The following is an 18,946-nucleotide window of genomic DNA, read 5'->3' on the forward strand; positions in this document are numbered from 1 at the left end:
AATTTATAGTTTCTACATGAGTAAAATAGACCAGTCTTTTTAAACGTAGCTACCTTCCAAATCCAGCCATATTTTTCTTGACATCGACCTGTAACTTGTATCACTTGAACTACTGGAGAGTAACCGCACAATGGGAATGGACCTTGCATAACTAGCTACTAGCTCGAGCAGTTAGTGTGGCGGCACCTCCTTTCATCGGACAATCGTTTGGCAAACCTGCTCAATACCAGTTGAGAGCATTTTAATTAAAATCAGAACAGGCTTTAATGATATGAAGTGATCAATGTGGAGACAACGCTTTAATGGTACGAAGTGATAAATGTGGAGACAATATTTCATATAGTGTTAGTCTTACTTGATGATTGCTTCTTCATATGTCTGCCAGGTCAATTGTTTCATATAAACCAGTTTCCAAGTTCACAGCAGCAACAGGCCTTTTCAGAAGCTCATTTGTAATCTTCTCAAGATTTTTAAGGTTTTCTTTGTTTGAGTTGTCAGTGGCTGCCTGAGTGTATTTCAAGCAATCAATCTGGTTTCATAGTTAGATCAGGAAAGAGCCTTTTAAAAGGGTGGTTGTCTTCAGAAGCAAAATTGAACAATAGAAAAATCAATGTTCAGGATGGAATATACATGAATTCGTAGATAATTGTCCTTGATACTAGAGCCTTGAAAGAAAATAGATAAATATATGTCAACCATATCATCCATTGCAGTCAGGACAACATCAAATAAGGGGTTGGTACCGTTAGGCCCCATGAACCAGTGGAAGAGTCCCCAGCTTTTTCCATCCCCAACCTCAAGCTTTTCATCCCTCTTTGATGATCCAGTTCCAAGGGAGAGAACAAGAAGTTTACTGAAATCCATGTTGTTCAAGCATGGAACTTTCCTATTTAAAGATCACCTCCGATATTGCTAGCAAAGTCTGATAAACTTATCAAAAGCAGTTAAGAGTGTAAAAAAATCTCATTACAGTATTCTGTTTGATGGGAAAATGCAATCAAAACATTGTTTCTGAAAATTAAATTTACAGGATTGTTGGCCGCAACAACACCATCAACCAGGTTGAATTTCTTGGTGCCTTTTGATGAGTTGATTTCAAAATAATATGGAAGGAGGAAATATGGTCCTGCAGAAGTGCTGATACAAACATCTGCTAGTGGAGCATCCTCTGAATCGTCATGTCTCGCCTGCAATAATTGATTAGAAAAGAAAATTATGCTAATTACAACAACTGAATCAATCCACCTTGGATTCTGACAATTCCACTGTTCAGCAAAATCAGAATAAATGACCTTTAAGGTGGAGAAAACTATTGGTTGGAGAAGCTTGATATCGAAAGAGGGAATTATCACATTGGATAGAGTCTCACTAAGCCTTCTATCTCCAAGCATTTCTTTGATCTTTTTGTGCAAATAGAAGCCATCACATTTGGGACCCAATGCTGCTATTTCGATCCATCTGATAAAGGCCTCTACAGAATGATACACTGGCTCCGAATATTTGTTCCAAACTAACTTAACCCATTTTGTTATAGTGGTGTACCAATTCAAGCTATACCTGAAAGAGTGGAGACATATCAAATGAACAATTTCCCACATACCATCCTCAAATTTGAAAGAAATATGGGAACCTACATTGCAACGAATTATTGAGGCTGTTCTGATTCTTGAGGAAAGATATGTGGACTCTCTTGAAGATAAAATCTGTTGATATCTTTTGCAGCAAATATAGGTCGATTGTTTTCATTTGGAGCGGTAAGCATAGCTGTAACAAGACCTCCGGTGCTGGTACCAGCAATGAAATGAAAGTAATCTGCAATCCTTGCATCCTCACCATCCAGCTTCTGTTCAAGAAAAAATTTTCTACAAAAGTCAACTGAATTTCTAAGTCACACTCCATTCTATATAAACCGTATACTTAGCATAGGGGCATAAAAGGAGTGAGCAACCAATCTGAAGCTACGTTTCAAGGAAGGCGAGAATGGTCCCAGGGATAATCCCTCTCACTCCCCCACCATCAATGCTGAGAATTGTTATAAGTTTTCCATCTAATCAGTCCATAATGATGAGTTTTTATTCAAATATCAATCATGATGTTCAAAATTACAGATTCTAAAGCCAATAAGATTTTTTTATTAAAAAAAAAAGTATCTAAGAGTGTTCTTTCAAATACTAAAATATTTTATGTGTAATTGAGAGTCTGCAAGAGATACATGCTCACTGACATTTGAAGGAAATTGGTAAAAGAAGATGCTGGATTTTGAAAAAGAAAATAGCAATTACAAGAACTCACCAGTTGCCATTGATGACAGAAAACTGAACTTTTTGCCAATGTATAGCTACTTTCACCGGTTGAAAAGCCCTGGTTTGCTTTCAGTCTCATTTATAGCTATGAAATTCTGTCAGTTTTTAAGGAGGTTGTTATTCCTTTTTGTTTCTGGTATGGCCTTTACAGATGATATGTCACACTAGTATGGCAGTAACGGATTCGTAAAAAGTTTTGTTTCCTTTTGCACCTAATGAGGTCAGCGGTAGTCCTTCTCTTTTCGCTTCAATGACTGATAGTGGATTCTATAGAGGCTGGGATTGACTTTGTTAAGACTACTGGTGACCAGATTACCCTGATAGAGAGTTACAATTAGGAAATTAGATTCCAGTGATAACCAGTTATCATCTTCTGTTGACTAATCCAGCAATCAATTGAAGGTTAGCCCAAGCCGAGGGCCTGATCAGACCTGGTTTGATTCATGACCTAAAGAAGAAATTAACCCTGAGAAATTTTACAATCAGTTTAGAACATTAACATAACTTGCAGTCTATGTGGCTGTCGTTTGGCAAATTTTAAGGGCCAAGAGTTTCTTTATGGGGTTCATTCTTCTTTCTCAGGCACCTTTATGACACATTAAAAACTTTAGAATGCATATCAGATGCTGCTAACAGAAAGGATGACATCTGTAGTTGAATCGTTTCATGTAGTACATGCATATAAAACAAAAAGTGAACTGCCTCCTGCTAACAATGGAGCAGAGCATTACACTTAAGTTGATTAGCTCAAATCGAAGCCTTCATTTGGCAACAGAATAGAATACAGAAATCTAGCTACGGGGCATTGAATTGAAGTCCATATGACTCTGATTTCAAGCACCATTATTAAAATTAAAGATGGCCTGCAGTAATCTCCATTTGCAATCAAGATTAAAACACCATAACTCACTTTCAATTCTTTTCACTCCCAATCTTCATCACTCAATTGATCATCAGTTTCTTCTTTTGGTGGCCTAACCACCAACACCACGGTTCCTAGACTCTCCTTCACACCCCTTTCCTTCAATGCTGATCCTCTATCCACCTTCAACCCACCACCATCAACTGTCACCAAGTAAAACCCATTATCCAATTCCACCTCCTTCCTATTCCTATCCATAACCACCAAAATATCCTCTTCCTTATACCACCTATTTGCCTTCCATGGTAAAACTCTTGCATCACCAAATGCAACTACAACTCCGCCATTCCTTAACCTCACAACCGGCTCCCAACCTGGCAAAACAACCCACCTCTTCCACCCTTTCTCAGCCTCCACTACACCAAAATCCCCTCCACTTCTACATTCCAAAGGTGCTGCCAAAATCTCTCTGTCATTCTCCTCCGCCTTACAAACCGGAAAAACCACCACACTAGTAGCCTCAGCAACTTCACCAAACTTCATCCTAACAATTGGAACCCGAACCCCATAGTCCAAATCATCTCCTTTCTCTTCTTTTTCACCCTCCCCACCTTCCAACTCTTCCAACACCTCTTTTTTAGCACTCTCAGACTCAGCCACTTCCAATGCTTGCCTTAAAGCAGCAGTTCTTTGTTCAGAAGGATTCCTATGTTCCCTGCTTTGCCTATAATACATAAATGATAAACAATCCCCTGGGAGCTTATGCTCAAAACTTTTCCAACCTTTATCCGTTTTCCTTCTTGGGAAATCCTTCATAGCTCTAGCCAAATCTTGTGCGCCCTTAGCATCCAATCTATTTTCAACTATATAACGAGCAGCTTCAGCTCTTTGTGTAGCACTTAAAGGCCTTATCTCATAAAGCAATTCAGCACCACCAGTGTCAAAAAAAGATAAAACATTTTCATCAGTTTTGGATTGAATAAGTGATTCTCTTACCTGGGAAGCCACTATAAGTCTATTCTGTTCAATCCCAGAAATCCCAGTGGTTTCTTCTATGGAAGGAGGAGAAAAACCTTCCTGGTAAAGACAAGGGATAAGTGTGGCATATTCAAACCAAAGGCCAAGGCGGTTGGCTAAGACTTCTAAACGAGCTTGAGGGTCAAGTGAACGGAATTGGGCAGGGAGTGGGGATGGGGGTGGCCTAAAAGGCTGGTAAAGTTGCTGCTGCTGAGGTTGGGCGTTGGGAGGGATAAGAGTAGCTGAGATGGGTTTTAGGAGGGTTTTAGAAGGGGGGAAAGGAAGGTGGAAGGAAAAAAGAGATGTGTTTTGGATTAAGAATAAAGAAAAGAAAGGATTTTTGGGATTGGAAATGGGTTTGAGAGAGGTTGATGAGAGCATGGTGAAGAAAAATGAGGTTTGCAGGAGGAGGGACAAAGCAAGCAAATGGAAGTGAGCTTTGTCGGCTGCCTTATCTGATCTGAAAGCTGAATTGCATGGGTTTTTGGTTTGGGCTTTGTTTGAGTAGATTAGGCCAAGGAAGAGAAGCTTGCCTTAAAAATTTTGTTGATGAATGAGAGGCCATTGCACTCACATGGGCTATTCAGAGTTAAAGGCATATTAGTGGGCCTTTATTGATAGGTTCAAAACAAAACTCCAACAAGAAGTCCTGAGTCCTTTAAGAATATACACAATTTTAATGAGTTAGAACCCAATTTTATGCATACCATAAATAACAATGCAAAGATTTTAAAATAAAAGTTCAAATTTGGCATAAATATAGAAAAGCCAAGGAATTAAAATTAAATAATTATCTAAACTCTTATCATTTTATTAGAATAAATTAAATTTTTAAATATTTATTTTCAAAAAATTGAGTCTTTGTTAAATAAAAATTGATTAATCGTTAGTACTTATTTTCTTTTAATTGAGAGTTTAATTAGAAAAAAGTACATGTTTAAGGGTTTAATTTGATAAAAATAAATATTTAAAAATTTAATTCAATAAAATTAGTATTCGAGAACTCAATAGATTGTAATGCTCAAAAATTATTTAATTTTTATTTAAAGGCTTTTTTAAACTTTAACCTTTAAAATTATACACTAAATTTGCAATATAGATAAGATTTGGTAATTTATATATTTGTATTATATAAAATATTGATAATTTATATATTTATATTATATTTTATATGAAAATTATATATTATAATTCATGTCAATAAGAAAATAAAAAATATATTTTTTGTTTATTTCATTTATATATAATTTTTATTAAAATTTTAAATTGTGTTATTTTTTTATTTTTTTATATCATATTATCTTATCATATTTTAAATTATCAAATTTAATATATACCCCCAACATTTGATTAAATGTGAAGATTTAAGAACTCTCACATAAAACTTTTGACTTTTTTTTTTCTTTTTTGAAGTTTGAACTTTGAAAGACTTTCACAACACTTATGAAAGTTTTAAATGAATTCTCCAAAATGCAAGATTTGATCAACCTCTAAGGGAACATCAGAATCACATTTTTTTTTTTGGTTTTTTATTCACACCCAACTTTAAAAGCCCTATTATATTATTCATTTCTTGACCAGCTTTTTTATAAAACAGAAACTGTATAAGTAGAATATTCATTAATTAATTGCTTGCTTATCTGCTAATTGATGGGTTCAAGATTGAAACTTGGAAACCTTTTGAAGTATTTGAATGCTCTGCCATTTTTTTTTTTTGTTGTAAGGGTTCTTAAATTTCGTTCAATTTTTTTAATTGATTCAAATAAATTTATTAAAAAATTATATTTTTATAATTTATTTATGAATTAGAACTCAAATTAACCAAAAAATAAATAAATAAATTCTCTTTATCACATGAGTCAACATCGGATATTATTGCTCTACCATACTTTTCCAAGACCAAATGCAGCAAACAGTAGATTTACACCAATTAAGCCATCAACGATCAAACTAGACTCAGTGTTGCAAAATTCTCAGACCTGGAAACATGTGGGTCAAAAATACTTTTTTGTATACAATAATGATTTCATATTAAATAAATTGAAAGCACTGAATCATTCATGACCCTACTCTTGTTATTTATATTTTTCTGTCATTAATTAATACTAAATGAATAAATAAATAATAGGTTATAAAAGGAATATGCAGAAATTGCATTGACTGGACAAAAATTTCCTTGCTAGGATCAGTTCTTGCCTAAAATCCAAGGCACACCCACTCGTGCAATATATTGGTAAAACCAAAAGATAATATTTTTTTTTTTATTATCTTCCTTTTGTAGAAAAAGTTACAAAACATGTTTCCAAATTTCAATCATAAGGTAAAATATATCTTTTTTTATTCTGTGAAACATTATTCATGTTAAACATATATCTTTTTTATTTAAATCATGTCACACATAATAATATTTTTATAAAAATAGACTATTTAGTTTGCATTATAAGTGGTTATTTAGCCTAATCGCTTGCTATTTCTCTTTGTTGTTGTTGTTGTATCCTCCTTTTTTATCTATTAATTTAAAAAAAAAAAAAAAACTTATTTTACCAAAAGAAAAAAAAAAATCACTCTAAGCATTGTGATTTACACAATTTTGAAACTAAACTAATATGGCTTAGGCAAGACAGACAAGTGAAATCATCAAGCTGAAGTCTGATTAAAATTTAATCTAACCTGGCCGCCATGCCCCACAATTGTGCCCTTTGGCTTTCATGCATCAACATCCATTGTGGGTTCCATTAACGACCAAATAATGTTGTTTGACTCTTTGTTCATGTAATTTTACCCTCTTTCCGTCCTTTCTTAAGTTTCTAGAAAAATATTTGAATAATGTAGCCTTTCCCTCCCTAGCTTGTAATTAGTATATATAGCCATAACCTTCAAATTTCATTTCCTATGACCAAAGAGCTTGTTCAAAGAGAATAACAGGATCGATCCATATCTAGAATTATACTTGATTTTCATACATGGATTCTTCATTCTTTCGATACCCAAATCTCCAATTCTCTCCTGAATCCTCTTCTTCCTATGTTTCTCAAGAAAACTTGTCACCGGAATCATTCAATTTTCTCCATAACCAAGCCCTTCTTTTCAATGAAAATGACTCCAAAGAAAAACTTCTTTGGGGGGCCCTAAACCAAGCTCCGGTAAACTCCTTTGATACCACGTCTGCCAATAGTTTTATAGATGAACATGAAGTGAACTCCAAGGCCAATGAAGAGGAGACAGAAAAGAAGGTTTCATATAGAGGAGTCAGGAAGAGGCCATGGGGAAAATATGCAGCTGAGATCAGGGATTCCACAAGGAATGGTGTTAGAGTTTGGCTTGGAACGTTTGATACAGCTGAGGCTGCAGCTTTAGCTTATGATCAAGCTGCATTGGCATTGCGAGGTCCAATGGCTATACTCAATTTTCCAGTGGATAAAGTTTATGAATCACTTCACGAAATGAACTATGGGTTTGAAGAAGGTTGTTCACCTGTTTTGACAATGAAGAAAAGGTTTTCCATGAAGAGCAGACGATCAGAGAACAAGAAGATCAAGAACCAGAAGGAAATGGGGATGGAAAATATCCTGGTGTTAGAGGATTTAGGAGCTGATTATTTGGAGGAGCTTCTAAGTATATCTGAGAGTCCAACTCCCTATTGGTGAAAATTTTGCAATTTTCTCTTCTCTTTTTGTTTCTTCTCTCTTCTCAGTTGAGAATTAAGATAGTGAAGGACCAATTTTTGCTGGATATTGTCTTTGAATTTGTAAATCTTTCAGATGATGTAGAATCAAAATTTTGTGCTATGCATAATTTTAGTCAACATTAAACACTAGTTGAATTTTCAATATATTGTCTAAATACACTATAATCATTTTCTACAAATTTTCTTTCTTCTATACATTTGATGAACTTAATTTTCTAGTTTTTTGAATTTAGAAAGATTTACCATCTACAATACCACATTAATTAATTATATATTACTAGTAATTTTGTTTTCCTTTCTACTAAAAAGGACATTTTAAAATAAAAAATCATGCATCTATTTGTATTTCACTTTTTAATTAAAAAAAAAGGTTCATTTCAAGTTATAAGATTTTGGCCTACATTTCATCTCATCGATATCAGAGTTATTTCATTTTATTTTAAATGAAACAAAATTTAATGGGCTAGGACCCAATTTTATGCATGCATACCAAAAATAACAATGCAAAGATTTTAGAATAAAAGTTAAAATTGGCATAAATATAAAAAAGGGAATTAAAATAAAATAACCATTCAATTTTTTATTGTTTTATTATAATCAATTAAATTCTCAAATATTTATTTTTATTAGTTAAGTACTTATTAAATAAATATTGATTAACCATCAATACTTATTTTTATTCAATCAAGCGTTTAATTGAAGGAAAATAAATATTTAAATGTTTAATTTGATAAAAATAAATATTTTAGGATTCAATTAATAAAAATAAATATTCAAGAACTTAATGAATTGCAATGCTTAGATAATTACTTAAAGCTCAAAATTATACACCAAAACAGTACTATAGGCAAGTTGAGTTATTTCATTTTATTTTCAATGAAAGGACTTTAAATTAATTTGACAACTATTTTGAATTTGACGAAGCCCTATATGAAGTAGAGTATGAAGACAAGAAAGGGGCAGCGCAGTATGAAGTGGGTAACATCTATTCTATGATTATTTCCTAGATTTGTCTTTTGTTGGAAGGATTCAAATTTTAATTAAGGACATATGGTTGTCTATGACGTTACATTTATTTTGGGAAAGCTTTTGTCCTGTAAGAATATGACAATATTATAATTAAGGAAAATCTTCGGTGGGTTTTTTATATTTTCGTTTGTTCACCAAAAGAAAGCAGGAAAAATAGTAATAATAAAAATAAGTGTTGAATATTCTTGAATGTAGAAAAATTATGCCAAGAATTCTTTTCAGTCAAAGATTAGGACAGCAGTCTTGGGCAACAATTTGATTAAAAACAGGGTTGTGATTTAAGGATTTTAACAATAAAAGTTATACGAAAGAAGTCATAATTCACGTATGAAAAAAAAATTACAAATATTAAAATTTTAATTTTAAGTTTATCAATTTATTAAAAATAATTGTATAAATTAACTGAATAAAGCCTAAATTCAACTGCATTTTTCATTTTGCCCTCCAACCTATTAAAAACAACCGATGCTCTGTAGATTCTATATGTTCTAATTTCTTCAGTTGACTGGATGATTATTGAACATGTTCCTTCCAATTGAAAATTAATTCTGATGTTTTAACAAAGATTTTCAGATCATTTAAATTCTACAGCATTTAAGTCTGTCAGGAATTGCTGGAGGCTGTTTACTACATAATTTTTTCCCTTCGACTTTGAATCTATATTATAAGTTCAAACCTTGTTTGTTCTATTTTGATTTTCTTTGTTTCAGCTTTCAACACAAAGGGAAAAAAAAAAAAAAAACCCAGTAGTTGCTGATAAAAATTTCATGCAAGGGCTATAGGCTAAGCAGAATTGGTCAGTTGAAACAGTCTTCAGTTATTCTGATCCATAAATATAGAACATGCATGTAGACGATGTAGTTCGTTCTTGACCTTAAAGCACTTGGCCTGAAAAGCCCAAGATGACTGGAAATTCAGTCAACGAAGACAGCCTAAGCATACACCATGAATGGGGTACTCACATAAGTGCCCATCATCAACACATTCATGATTCCACTTTAACATCATGTTCACAAAATTTTTTTACTGATCTTATAACAAAATTTTGTTTGATTGTTACTCTCACTATCAGAATAAAAAGCATTATCAATTAAATTTTATCAACGAAATTTTTTTGTCTATAATTATTAATAAAATATCAACGAAATGTAATTATAAAAAAATGATTATTACAATTTCGATAAAATTATTATTCGTTTCGATAAATAAAATAAATAAGATTTTTATATAATTGTTATTCTTTTCGATATTAGATCAGAAGGGTTTGAATTCAACTTTTTGAGTAAAAAAATATATATGTTAACCAATTAAATTAAATGCTTTGGTGCTTTGATTGTTCCTCTAAATACTTTCATTTTATTAAAAAAAAACAATATTTGAATAGATGCATAAACAAATATTTTTTAAAAAAATTAAAAATTACATGTTATCCAAAACAATTGTTAAAAAAAAGATGCATGATCCTTGTTATACAAAACAATTAGCTTAATTTGAATGTAGGTTAAATTTTAATTATTTATGTATTTTTAATCATACATAAATTTATTTATTACCATTTATTTTTACTTTTCAACAATTTTTGAAAAATTTCCTTTTCGACTGTGAACTGGCTATAGTTATTAAATAAAATTAAAACATTTTATCTTAATATATCATTATAAACACACTTAAGTATTTGATTTAATAATAAGTATATATATTATTGATCAGAATAGTTGGATCAAACTCTTCTTCCCCTAATTAAAAATATTTTTTATTGCAAAAAAAAAAATTGACCTAATGGTTAAGTTAAAGTAATTAAGAGAATGTTTGATTAAATCCTGCAAGAATATTCTCCTCCTGGAAACTTTGGACTAAATAATTTTTTGTGAACATTTCCAACTTCCAAAGACTTTCAAATTTTTTTTGGGATGCTTGATTGAAATCGCCAAAGTGACCACCTCAACGCCACAGCACCATCACATCTTCCTATTATTTTATTTGTATAAAACATCCACCACTTTAATGGCTGAACATTATAAAATTTATTTCTTGACCAGCTTTTGGAAATATAACCTTAAGCATTCACTCACTTGCTTGTTACTTCATGTCAATTATCATTACCCTTGCTTGGTAACTATATTATACAAAATTTTCATAGTTTAAATCCTAGTTGATCATCTTGAAACTATATATATTTTTGGTAAAAAAACGTAATATGAATAAAGAACTATAGATGTTGAGATTTGACTGATTTGAATTCAAATCTATTGAATTTCAAAACTATATATCTTCATTTGATCATTAAATACCTAATTTGAAGATTAAGAGTGTGGTAAATAATAACTTGAGATCTCACTTATCAAAATTTTGATTGAATATGTAAAACTTAATTAAAATTCCAGTTTTAATCCGTAGACGGCTTCACATTTTCGACTTTCTTTGCACATTTTTTTCAAACATCTACCTCGAGGATTAGATTTTGCATAATAGTATATATTATAACATAAAAATGCTTAAAGAAATGGCTTTTGATAACAAGGTGTAATTTAACTTTTTTCGTCGAAAAATTATAATGTGATTAAAACGATTAAATAATTATAAAATATAAAAAATTTGAAAAAAAAAACTTCAATTTAGATCGTAATTAATTGATCTTTTAAGTTGAAGAAGACCAATTGCATGCAATCAAACTTTTGGTCACTTTTTGGATTGAAAAGTTAGAATTAAATTAAAGCAATTATTTTTACCTTCAAGTTAACTGAAAAATAAACGTGACAGGCATATTTGACCACGCCGCCTAGGAAATGCATGTCACAATAAAGGCCAACTTGCTAGTATGTCAAGCAACAATCTGTCAGTTTTCATATTAAATCCAATTGTATGAAAATTAGGGATAATTATTGGAGGGTCGATTAATTTTTGACAAGCAGCTCAAAACTCTCTTCAAAATTTAATGTAAAATTGGAGGTTCATGCACATTACCAAAGATTTAAAAGGATGGGTCATATTCTATCGAATATAATATATATTTATTCTCTTCCTTGTCCTTTTGTATTGTTTTGATCTAGAAGATCGATGAACATGGACATTCTTTATTGCTATATGGTTAGTAATATTTACCAACTTTAATTTGATGTAAAGGCTTGAAAGCTTGAAAGAAAGAAAGTAATTACGAAGCTTAGAGATTGGTCAAAAAAGAAAAATAAGAAGAGGCAATTAAGAGAAGTGTGGCATTCTCAAAGCTTAATCAAAATTGGTGAGGTGATGAACATAGGGTTTAATTCAATTAGTTTATGTAATTATATTTAAAATATAATATTCAATAAATTTTGAAATTTAAATTTTATTATCTATAATTTGTTATTTTTAAATTATGATTTTTTTATATCAAAAAAAATTATGAGAAGATGATAAGATCATGAAATGCAAATTTCCATCAAGGTAACCCTCAAGCTTTTTTTTAAAAAGAAAAACGAAAATGATCATAACCTCAGATCAAGCCAAAAGCTAGCAAAATGTTGAATGGAAATGAATTTGACCGAAGAAAATTTTCTTGTGAGGACCACTTCCTTTTATAGTTTTGTAGGACATATCGAAATCACCCCACTCGTGCAAGATAGTGGTGCAAAATATTAAAAAAAAAACAATAACTTATAAAATAACTTACTTTTTGGAAGAAAGGTAAGTGTTTCAGTTTTTCAATCATGGGTATTATTAAAATGGTAAAATCTGTAATGCCCATGGATAAACATGCACTTTCCAGTCAAATATGATGTAAAGCAAAACCTCAAAGGACTTGATCTATGCAAGTAAAATCTGCAACAAATTTAACCTGATTAAGAGCCGTAAAAGGTAAATTTAATAATTTGTATATTTATATAATATAAAATATTAAAATTATATATTTATAATGTACTTTTATATAAAAATTATTTGTTATAATTTATAAGATACAAAAGTATAAGATTTATTTTTTAATTTTATTAAATTTATATATAATAATTATTAAAATTTTTAATTATATTAATTTTATATTTTATATCATAATAAGTATATTTTAAATTGAACATTGAAAAAACCGTACTTTAACACTGGACTATGGGCACTTAATGTGGTACCATGCCTTTGCTAGCTGCTAGTGCCAAGTGGGCAGAGCCCTTAGCTAGTGATGAAATCAATCACTCTGAAGCGAGTAAGCCATTGAAGTTTTGGCCTGACCTGGCCGCCATGGCCCATCTGCTCCTTTGACTCACGATTGGGTGCCTCATTTCCGAGTCCAATTAACGACCAAATAATGTTGTTTGAACCAACCCCCTTGTATTCATGTAATTTTGCCATTTTCCATCTTTGTCATCTCAATGGATATTAAATTTTTGTTTTCTGAACTTCCAACCAGTGTTTTTCCCCCCTCTTCTGCCTATATATACCCCCAATGCTCTGAAATGTTTCTCCTATGTCCACCAAATACCATATTCAAAGAGAAGGATCAAGAATTTCAAATTAAAGCTATAGCCTGAATTTTACTCCATTTTCGTACATGGATTCTTCATATTTCCAATACCCATATTCTCATTTCTCTCCTGAATCATCTTCTTCCCATGTTTCTCAAGAAAATTTGTCATTAGACTCGTTCAATTATCCCCATAACCAAGCCCTTCCCTTCAATGAAAATGACTCTCAGGAGATGCTTCTCTTAGGAGTCTTAAACCAAGCCCAGGTAAGCTCCTTTGACACCACATCGGTTAATAACTCTAGAGATGATCATGAAGTAAGCTCAAAAGCTAAAGAAGAGGAGTCTACCGGGGAGATTTGTTACAGAGGAGTGAGGAGAAGGCCGTGGGGAAAATATGCAGCTGAAATAAGGGATTCAACAAGGAATGGTGTTAGAGTTTGGCTTGGAACCTTTGATACAGCCGAGGCTGCAGCTTTAGCCTACGATCAAGCTGCATTGGCAATGCGAGGTTCCATGGCTATACTCAATTTTCCAATGGACAAAGTCTACGAATCACTTCTAGAAATGAACTATAGATTTGAACAAGGGTGTTCACCTGTTTTAACAATGAAAAAAAGGCACTCAAATATCAAAAGAGGGATGATGAAGAGGGTCAAAAAAGAAAAGGAAATTATGAGGATGGAAAATATGGTGGTCTTGGAGGATCTAGGAGCTGATTACTTGGAGGAACTTCTTAGCATATCCGAGAGTTCTACTCTTTGATAATTTTTTCGATATTCAAAGGTTGTGTAGAATTAAATTCTGATAATTGAAATTAAAAATTCAACATCATATCAATAAATTATGCAATTATTTTCTATCTTTGTCTTTTTCTTCTTTTCTTTCTTTTCTTCTGCTTACTATTCAAATAAATATTGAATATGATGGATGAAGGATTGAAGTTTTTGTGGAACATAGAATTTTATATGTCAACTGGGGCTAGTGGATAATATATTTATTTTCTTTGCTTCTTTTTAATGCTCCATTAGAATGGAAACTTGATGTTGACAATATTGTCCTAGCTATTGATTCCTGTAATTAAAAACTGTGACCACATTTGATGTATATCTTTGTGGAGTAATTGATTTGATTTGTCCAGCTAATGTTTGAGACACAACATTAATTATATATCACTGTCATTTTTTTTCTCTATAACAAACCAACAACATGAAACTACAGTACAGACAATGAACATTTATGAAAATTTTAAGATTCAAATATGAAACTTCAACCTTTTTAAGAAAAGATAACAATTAGAACAAATCTTTGATAAGCCATTACTAGAAAAAAAAATGACTTTCAGTTGCTTGAAAAGAAAGCAGTGGAAGCAACATTGAACATGTAACCATGGCATTTCTAAATTAATTGGTAGAAAAACATATGTTTTATAACAAAAAAAAAAAAGGGAAAAAAATCAAATTATCATCCACTTTAATCCTCTAATAATGTCATTATCAGAAATGAAGATTTTTCTGTTCAAAAAGAAAAAAGGGAACATTCTTGTTTGTTTCAGTTCATCCCCAACTTCCATATGAGCAATATATCAATTTTTTTAATTCTTTTAAGATCATTCATTAACTAAATTTCATGGTCAAATTTCACGTGGCTACAAGAGAGTGTGGTTCAACAATAATCTGGTCCAGTTGAACTTGTTTTCCGCAAGGGACTTGTGAAAAGAGAAGACCCCATAAATGCATGTTCATATTGACTGAGACCAAAGTCCAAAGGCAGCTTAAGCATACTAAAAATTCAGCGGCATGCGCACATAAGAAAAAGGTGGGAAAAAAAAATGCTGTGGACAATAGAAAGTAATGCCACTTGGCTAAATTAAAGCATGCTTTAAGGCTTTGGAGTGATTTTTCTTCATTGGATTGGGATTGGGTCATTTGGCTGTAGAAGAATGAAGCCCCCTCCATTTTCTTCAGAATTGTTTGATTTGGGTCATAAATAAAAGGCTCATGGTTATGCTTTAGTTTACTTCTTCGGCTTTTTGAAATGGGTTGGGATTGAAATGCAAATATGCTTTTCCTTAACTCCTTTCAAAAGCCCTGATAGGACGAAACTGAAATTTGAAGCCAAACACTGGTCGAAAAGGCAAATTAGCCAATTATATATATATTATTTTTATTTTTTGGGTTAACGTGTCAAATCTCAATCACCCAAGAATTATGCTCCATGGAAGTTCGACAAGGAAGGACAAGTTGGAAATAAATCACCTTCCTTGTAAGCTTAATCAAAAAGAAAAGATAGCTATTGCTTCACAAATATACACAAAAATTCCATTTATTAAAAATCATTTCGACCGCATATCACCTTTAAACATGAATCACAAATTTTAATAGAGTATATATAATTAAGAGAAGATTTAGATGACATTTTTAAATAGATTTTTTTATTAAAAATGATTACATAAAAATTAAAATAAAAATTTAAATTGATAAACTGAAATTTTGAAAAATTTTACAAGTATACAAAATTAAAAAAATAATAATAAATATATTTTTAAAAATATATATTTTATTTAAAATTTTGATAGAATTTTCACTCTTAAATAAGTATTGTGATATTTTTAGTAATTAATTTTACATATTATTAATTATATCATTAAACCCTATCAATTTATTTTTTTTTTCAAAATAAATTTTTATGTTATCAGTTCTAAAAAAATTCGAAAACATTATTTCTGATACAATTGAGTGCTTATTTAAATAAATTAATAATCATGTTATTAAAATATTAACAAATATTTTTGCATTACTAATATTTTTATTTAAAATGCTTTTCAAAATAATATATATCATGTTACCTTGAGCCCACTCTATTGAGCCGAACATATGTAATTGCCCAATCTAGATTTGGGCCATGCCTAGGTCCTGGGTAGGCTGCTCCTTTTTTGGATACTTTTACTTCAAAGTTGTTCGATGCTTTTGTTATTTATTATATTTTTAAAAAAAATTAATATAAAGTAAAAGTAAAAGGTAAATTTAGAAATATTATAATTGAATTAAAATCGAGAAATAATTATAACGTAAAACTAATTATAACATAATTAATTTATATATTAAAATATAAGGAAAGGTTGCTTGATACAAAAATGCCCATAAACAATTTTTTTTTTTTGGGATTGATTGAAGATGTGCATGATCCTTAATATAGACTCACAAATTCGTGAACCAATACCTGGTTACGAAATCAAAGTCAAGGTCGTCTCATCAAAATGGAGTAACGATAGTCCAATGAGCAACCCATCGAGGACGTTTCAACCCACTGCCCCTTTCTTACCATATGAATCACAATTGGGTCAAGCGTCCCCATTGGCAAGCTTTTCCACTTGTCTTTTTTTTTTTTTGGTCAACGTAAATTATAGGGAAATAGTTAATGTAATATTTGAATTTTAAATATTTTTAATGTATTATTTAAATTATAAATTTATTAATTAATGTAATTTTTATATGATTAATCTTAAAGATGATACATGATAAATAATTAATTTTTGAAATATTACATTAATGAATAAATTTATGATTCAAATATCATATTAAAAATTTTTAAAATTTTAATATCATATTTAAATATTTTATTATAATTTAAAAATTATTTATGACATTTATCCTTTTTTTTAAATAAAAAACTTTTAATTATAACGAAAATTAGCCTAATTAGTAATTTGAGAATTGTTTTCTTTATCAGTCAAGATTTTAATTTTTGTAGAAGCACTTCAGAAGTAAAATCCTAAATGCATTAAGTAGACTCAAGAAAATGTGTCTTTAAGATTACGCAAAAAAAATTAGATCTGAACAAAATCCTAGAAACTCCTTACCATATTAAGATCTCTTTTTCTTTCCATCAAATGGAAAGATAGACAGTTCTAATTAGATTATTTCCAATCAAAAGCATCAGAATTTCCTTCAATTAGTAATGTTTTCCTTACTTTTTCACGGTCAATTTCTTCTCTGTAGTTAATCTATACCAGTATATAATTAACCATATACTGAGGTCATGATGGATTTGTTTGGTTTATGAATTAAAGAATTTGTGTTTTTTTTTTTTTCATCTTGTTCTTAAGTTAGGAAAAGGATGAACTACTTGATTAATTGAAGCATAACAGAACTTTTAAATTATAATTATGTGAAGAAAATTACTTTAGATTTTGACTTTTTTTTGTCAGTAATTAGTGTATACTAGGAGGAGTTGAGAACAAGGGTAATAATAGTTCGAATCGAATTAAATTTGATTCGATTTTTTTGGATATTACTTAATATTATAAAATTTTAAAATTCAATCCAAATTTAAATCGAATATTCATTTTATCCGAAGCGAATCAAACTAAATTTTACCAGTTTTGTTCAGTTTTTTTATTTTTAAATTTTAATTTTTTTAGTTTTTATATATTATTTTAATATAAAATTTAATATATTTAAACATATTTTGATATAAAATTATTTTTTATTTTTTAAAATTTTAAAAAATATGTAAAAACTAAAATATATATAATTCGGTTTGATTTGAATTTTTTTTTTCACTTCTTAATCCAAAATTTAATCTGTATCTAATATATGTATTTAATATCCAAACTTTATTTAAATCAAATAAGAAAAAAAAATAAATTCAAACCAAACCAGTTATAATTTTGAATCAATTTTTTATTTTCTTGATTATTTTTTCTCCATCAAATTTGGTGACTATAAATTTCTTGTGCTTGTAATACTGATTGTTGTTGCATTAATGTTACCGTTAAAGTTATATCGATGACGGTCATTGTTATCATCAAAAAGAATTATGCTTAGTTTGTACCCAAAAAAGAAGTTAATACTTAGTTGTGGCGGTCATGCAGGTAGACAAGTAAGACAAGTAGTAAATAAATCAACATCCTTAGGGCTTAATCAGAAAGAACAAAAACATAACTCTCTTAAGGCCCTGAGTGGCAAGTTGTGAGCTTTCCCCACACGACCTTGACTTAGTGAAATTCGTAACCAACGGGCTTTAATGGGAAAATGGGTTTTATTTAAACCCTAAGCTGCCGAAGATCATCACATTCTACAGCCACATAAACGCCTCGTAGCAGTACTAGAAAGCACGACAATGAAGGCCAATTCTAGGCTGATAATTTTCATTTTTATCTCTGCCCTCCTACTTTTTCATGGCAGCCGCAGAGTCAAGGCCACTGAACCTGTTTCTGTGTCTTCCTTATCCAAACTTTCTCCCCATGACTTTCCACACAAGCCCAGGGTAGTGTCCAAGAGGATTGATGATAGGAAACCACCGCCAACTCCAATATTCAATCAACAGCGTAAACATTTTCCTGTGATCCCTGCCAGTCCACCACGGAGGCACGCTCATCGTTAGCTCCTCCAACGTCAGCAGCAGCTCTCCAACCGCCTCCTATGACAACTTAGTAGTAATTCTGGTGAACAAAATATATAGTATTAATATATTATGGCTGCTATTACTGCCAATATTAAAGATTCAAGTATGTTTATATTTGATATTGTACTTGTGGGCATACTTTTTCTCAAAGTTTTGGCTCACTCGTTGGGATTACCCATCAAAAATATCATTTCTCTTTTCAATTT

General features: G+C 30.8%; 2 protein-coding genes and 2 pseudogenes across 2 annotated transcripts; 2 read left to right on the forward strand and 2 right to left on the reverse strand.

Annotated features, from left to right (window-relative positions):
• Window positions 1–151: 151 nt before the first annotated feature.
• On the reverse strand, window positions 152–864 carry LOC149514940 (patatin-like protein 2). Its single transcript, XM_089742938.1, has 3 exons — window positions 631–864; window positions 406–529; window positions 152–216 (listed from the first exon to the last, which is right to left on the reverse strand). Exons 1-3 carry the CDS (start codon window positions 862–864, stop codon window positions 152–154), a joined length of 423 nt encoding a protein of 140 aa, XP_089599064.1.
• Window positions 865–2,933: 2,069 nt separating this feature from the next.
• LOC111294130 (rubisco accumulation factor 1.1, chloroplastic-like) lies at window positions 2,934–4,618 on the reverse strand. The gene has a single exon (XM_022887314.2). It carries the CDS (start codon window positions 4,561–4,563, stop codon window positions 3,226–3,228), a length of 1,338 nt encoding a protein of 445 aa, XP_022743049.1. The 5' UTR covers window positions 4,564–4,618; the 3' UTR covers window positions 2,934–3,225.
• A 2,527-nt stretch (window positions 4,619–7,145) lies between these two features.
• Window positions 7,146–7,886, forward strand: LOC111294131 (ethylene-response factor C3 pseudogene; annotated as a pseudogene).
• Window positions 7,887–13,298: 5,412 nt separating this feature from the next.
• Window positions 13,299–14,193, forward strand: LOC111294948 (ethylene-response factor C3 pseudogene; annotated as a pseudogene).
• The last annotated feature ends 4,753 nt before the right edge of the window (window positions 14,194–18,946 follow it).

This window comes from Durio zibethinus, chromosome 14, assembly GCF_047325235.1.
Source record: "Durio zibethinus cultivar Kanyao isolate XHJ-2024 chromosome 14, ASM4732523v1, whole genome shotgun sequence".
NCBI classification, from domain to species: Eukaryota; Viridiplantae; Streptophyta; class Magnoliopsida; order Malvales; family Malvaceae; genus Durio; species Durio zibethinus.

What these genes read in the sequence shown, in the direction of transcription:
- LOC149514940 (XM_089742938.1), bottom strand. Translation starts at nt 864, where the DNA reads ATGGATTTCAGTAAACTTCTTGTTCTCTCCCTTGGAACTGGATCATCA. An exon ending in ACAATTATCTACGAATTCAT is followed by an intron (nt 530 to 630) that starts GTATATTCCATC and finishes CTATGAAACCAG; the next exon opens with ATTGATTGCTTGAAATACAC. An exon ending in TGCTGTGAACTTGGAAACTG is followed by an intron (nt 217 to 405) that starts GTTTATATGAAA and finishes GGTATTGAGCAG; the next exon opens with GTTTGCCAAACGATTGTCCG.
- LOC111294130 (XM_022887314.2), bottom strand. Translation starts at nt 4,563, where the DNA reads ATGCTCTCATCAACCTCTCTCAAACCCATTTCCAATCCCAAAAATCCT.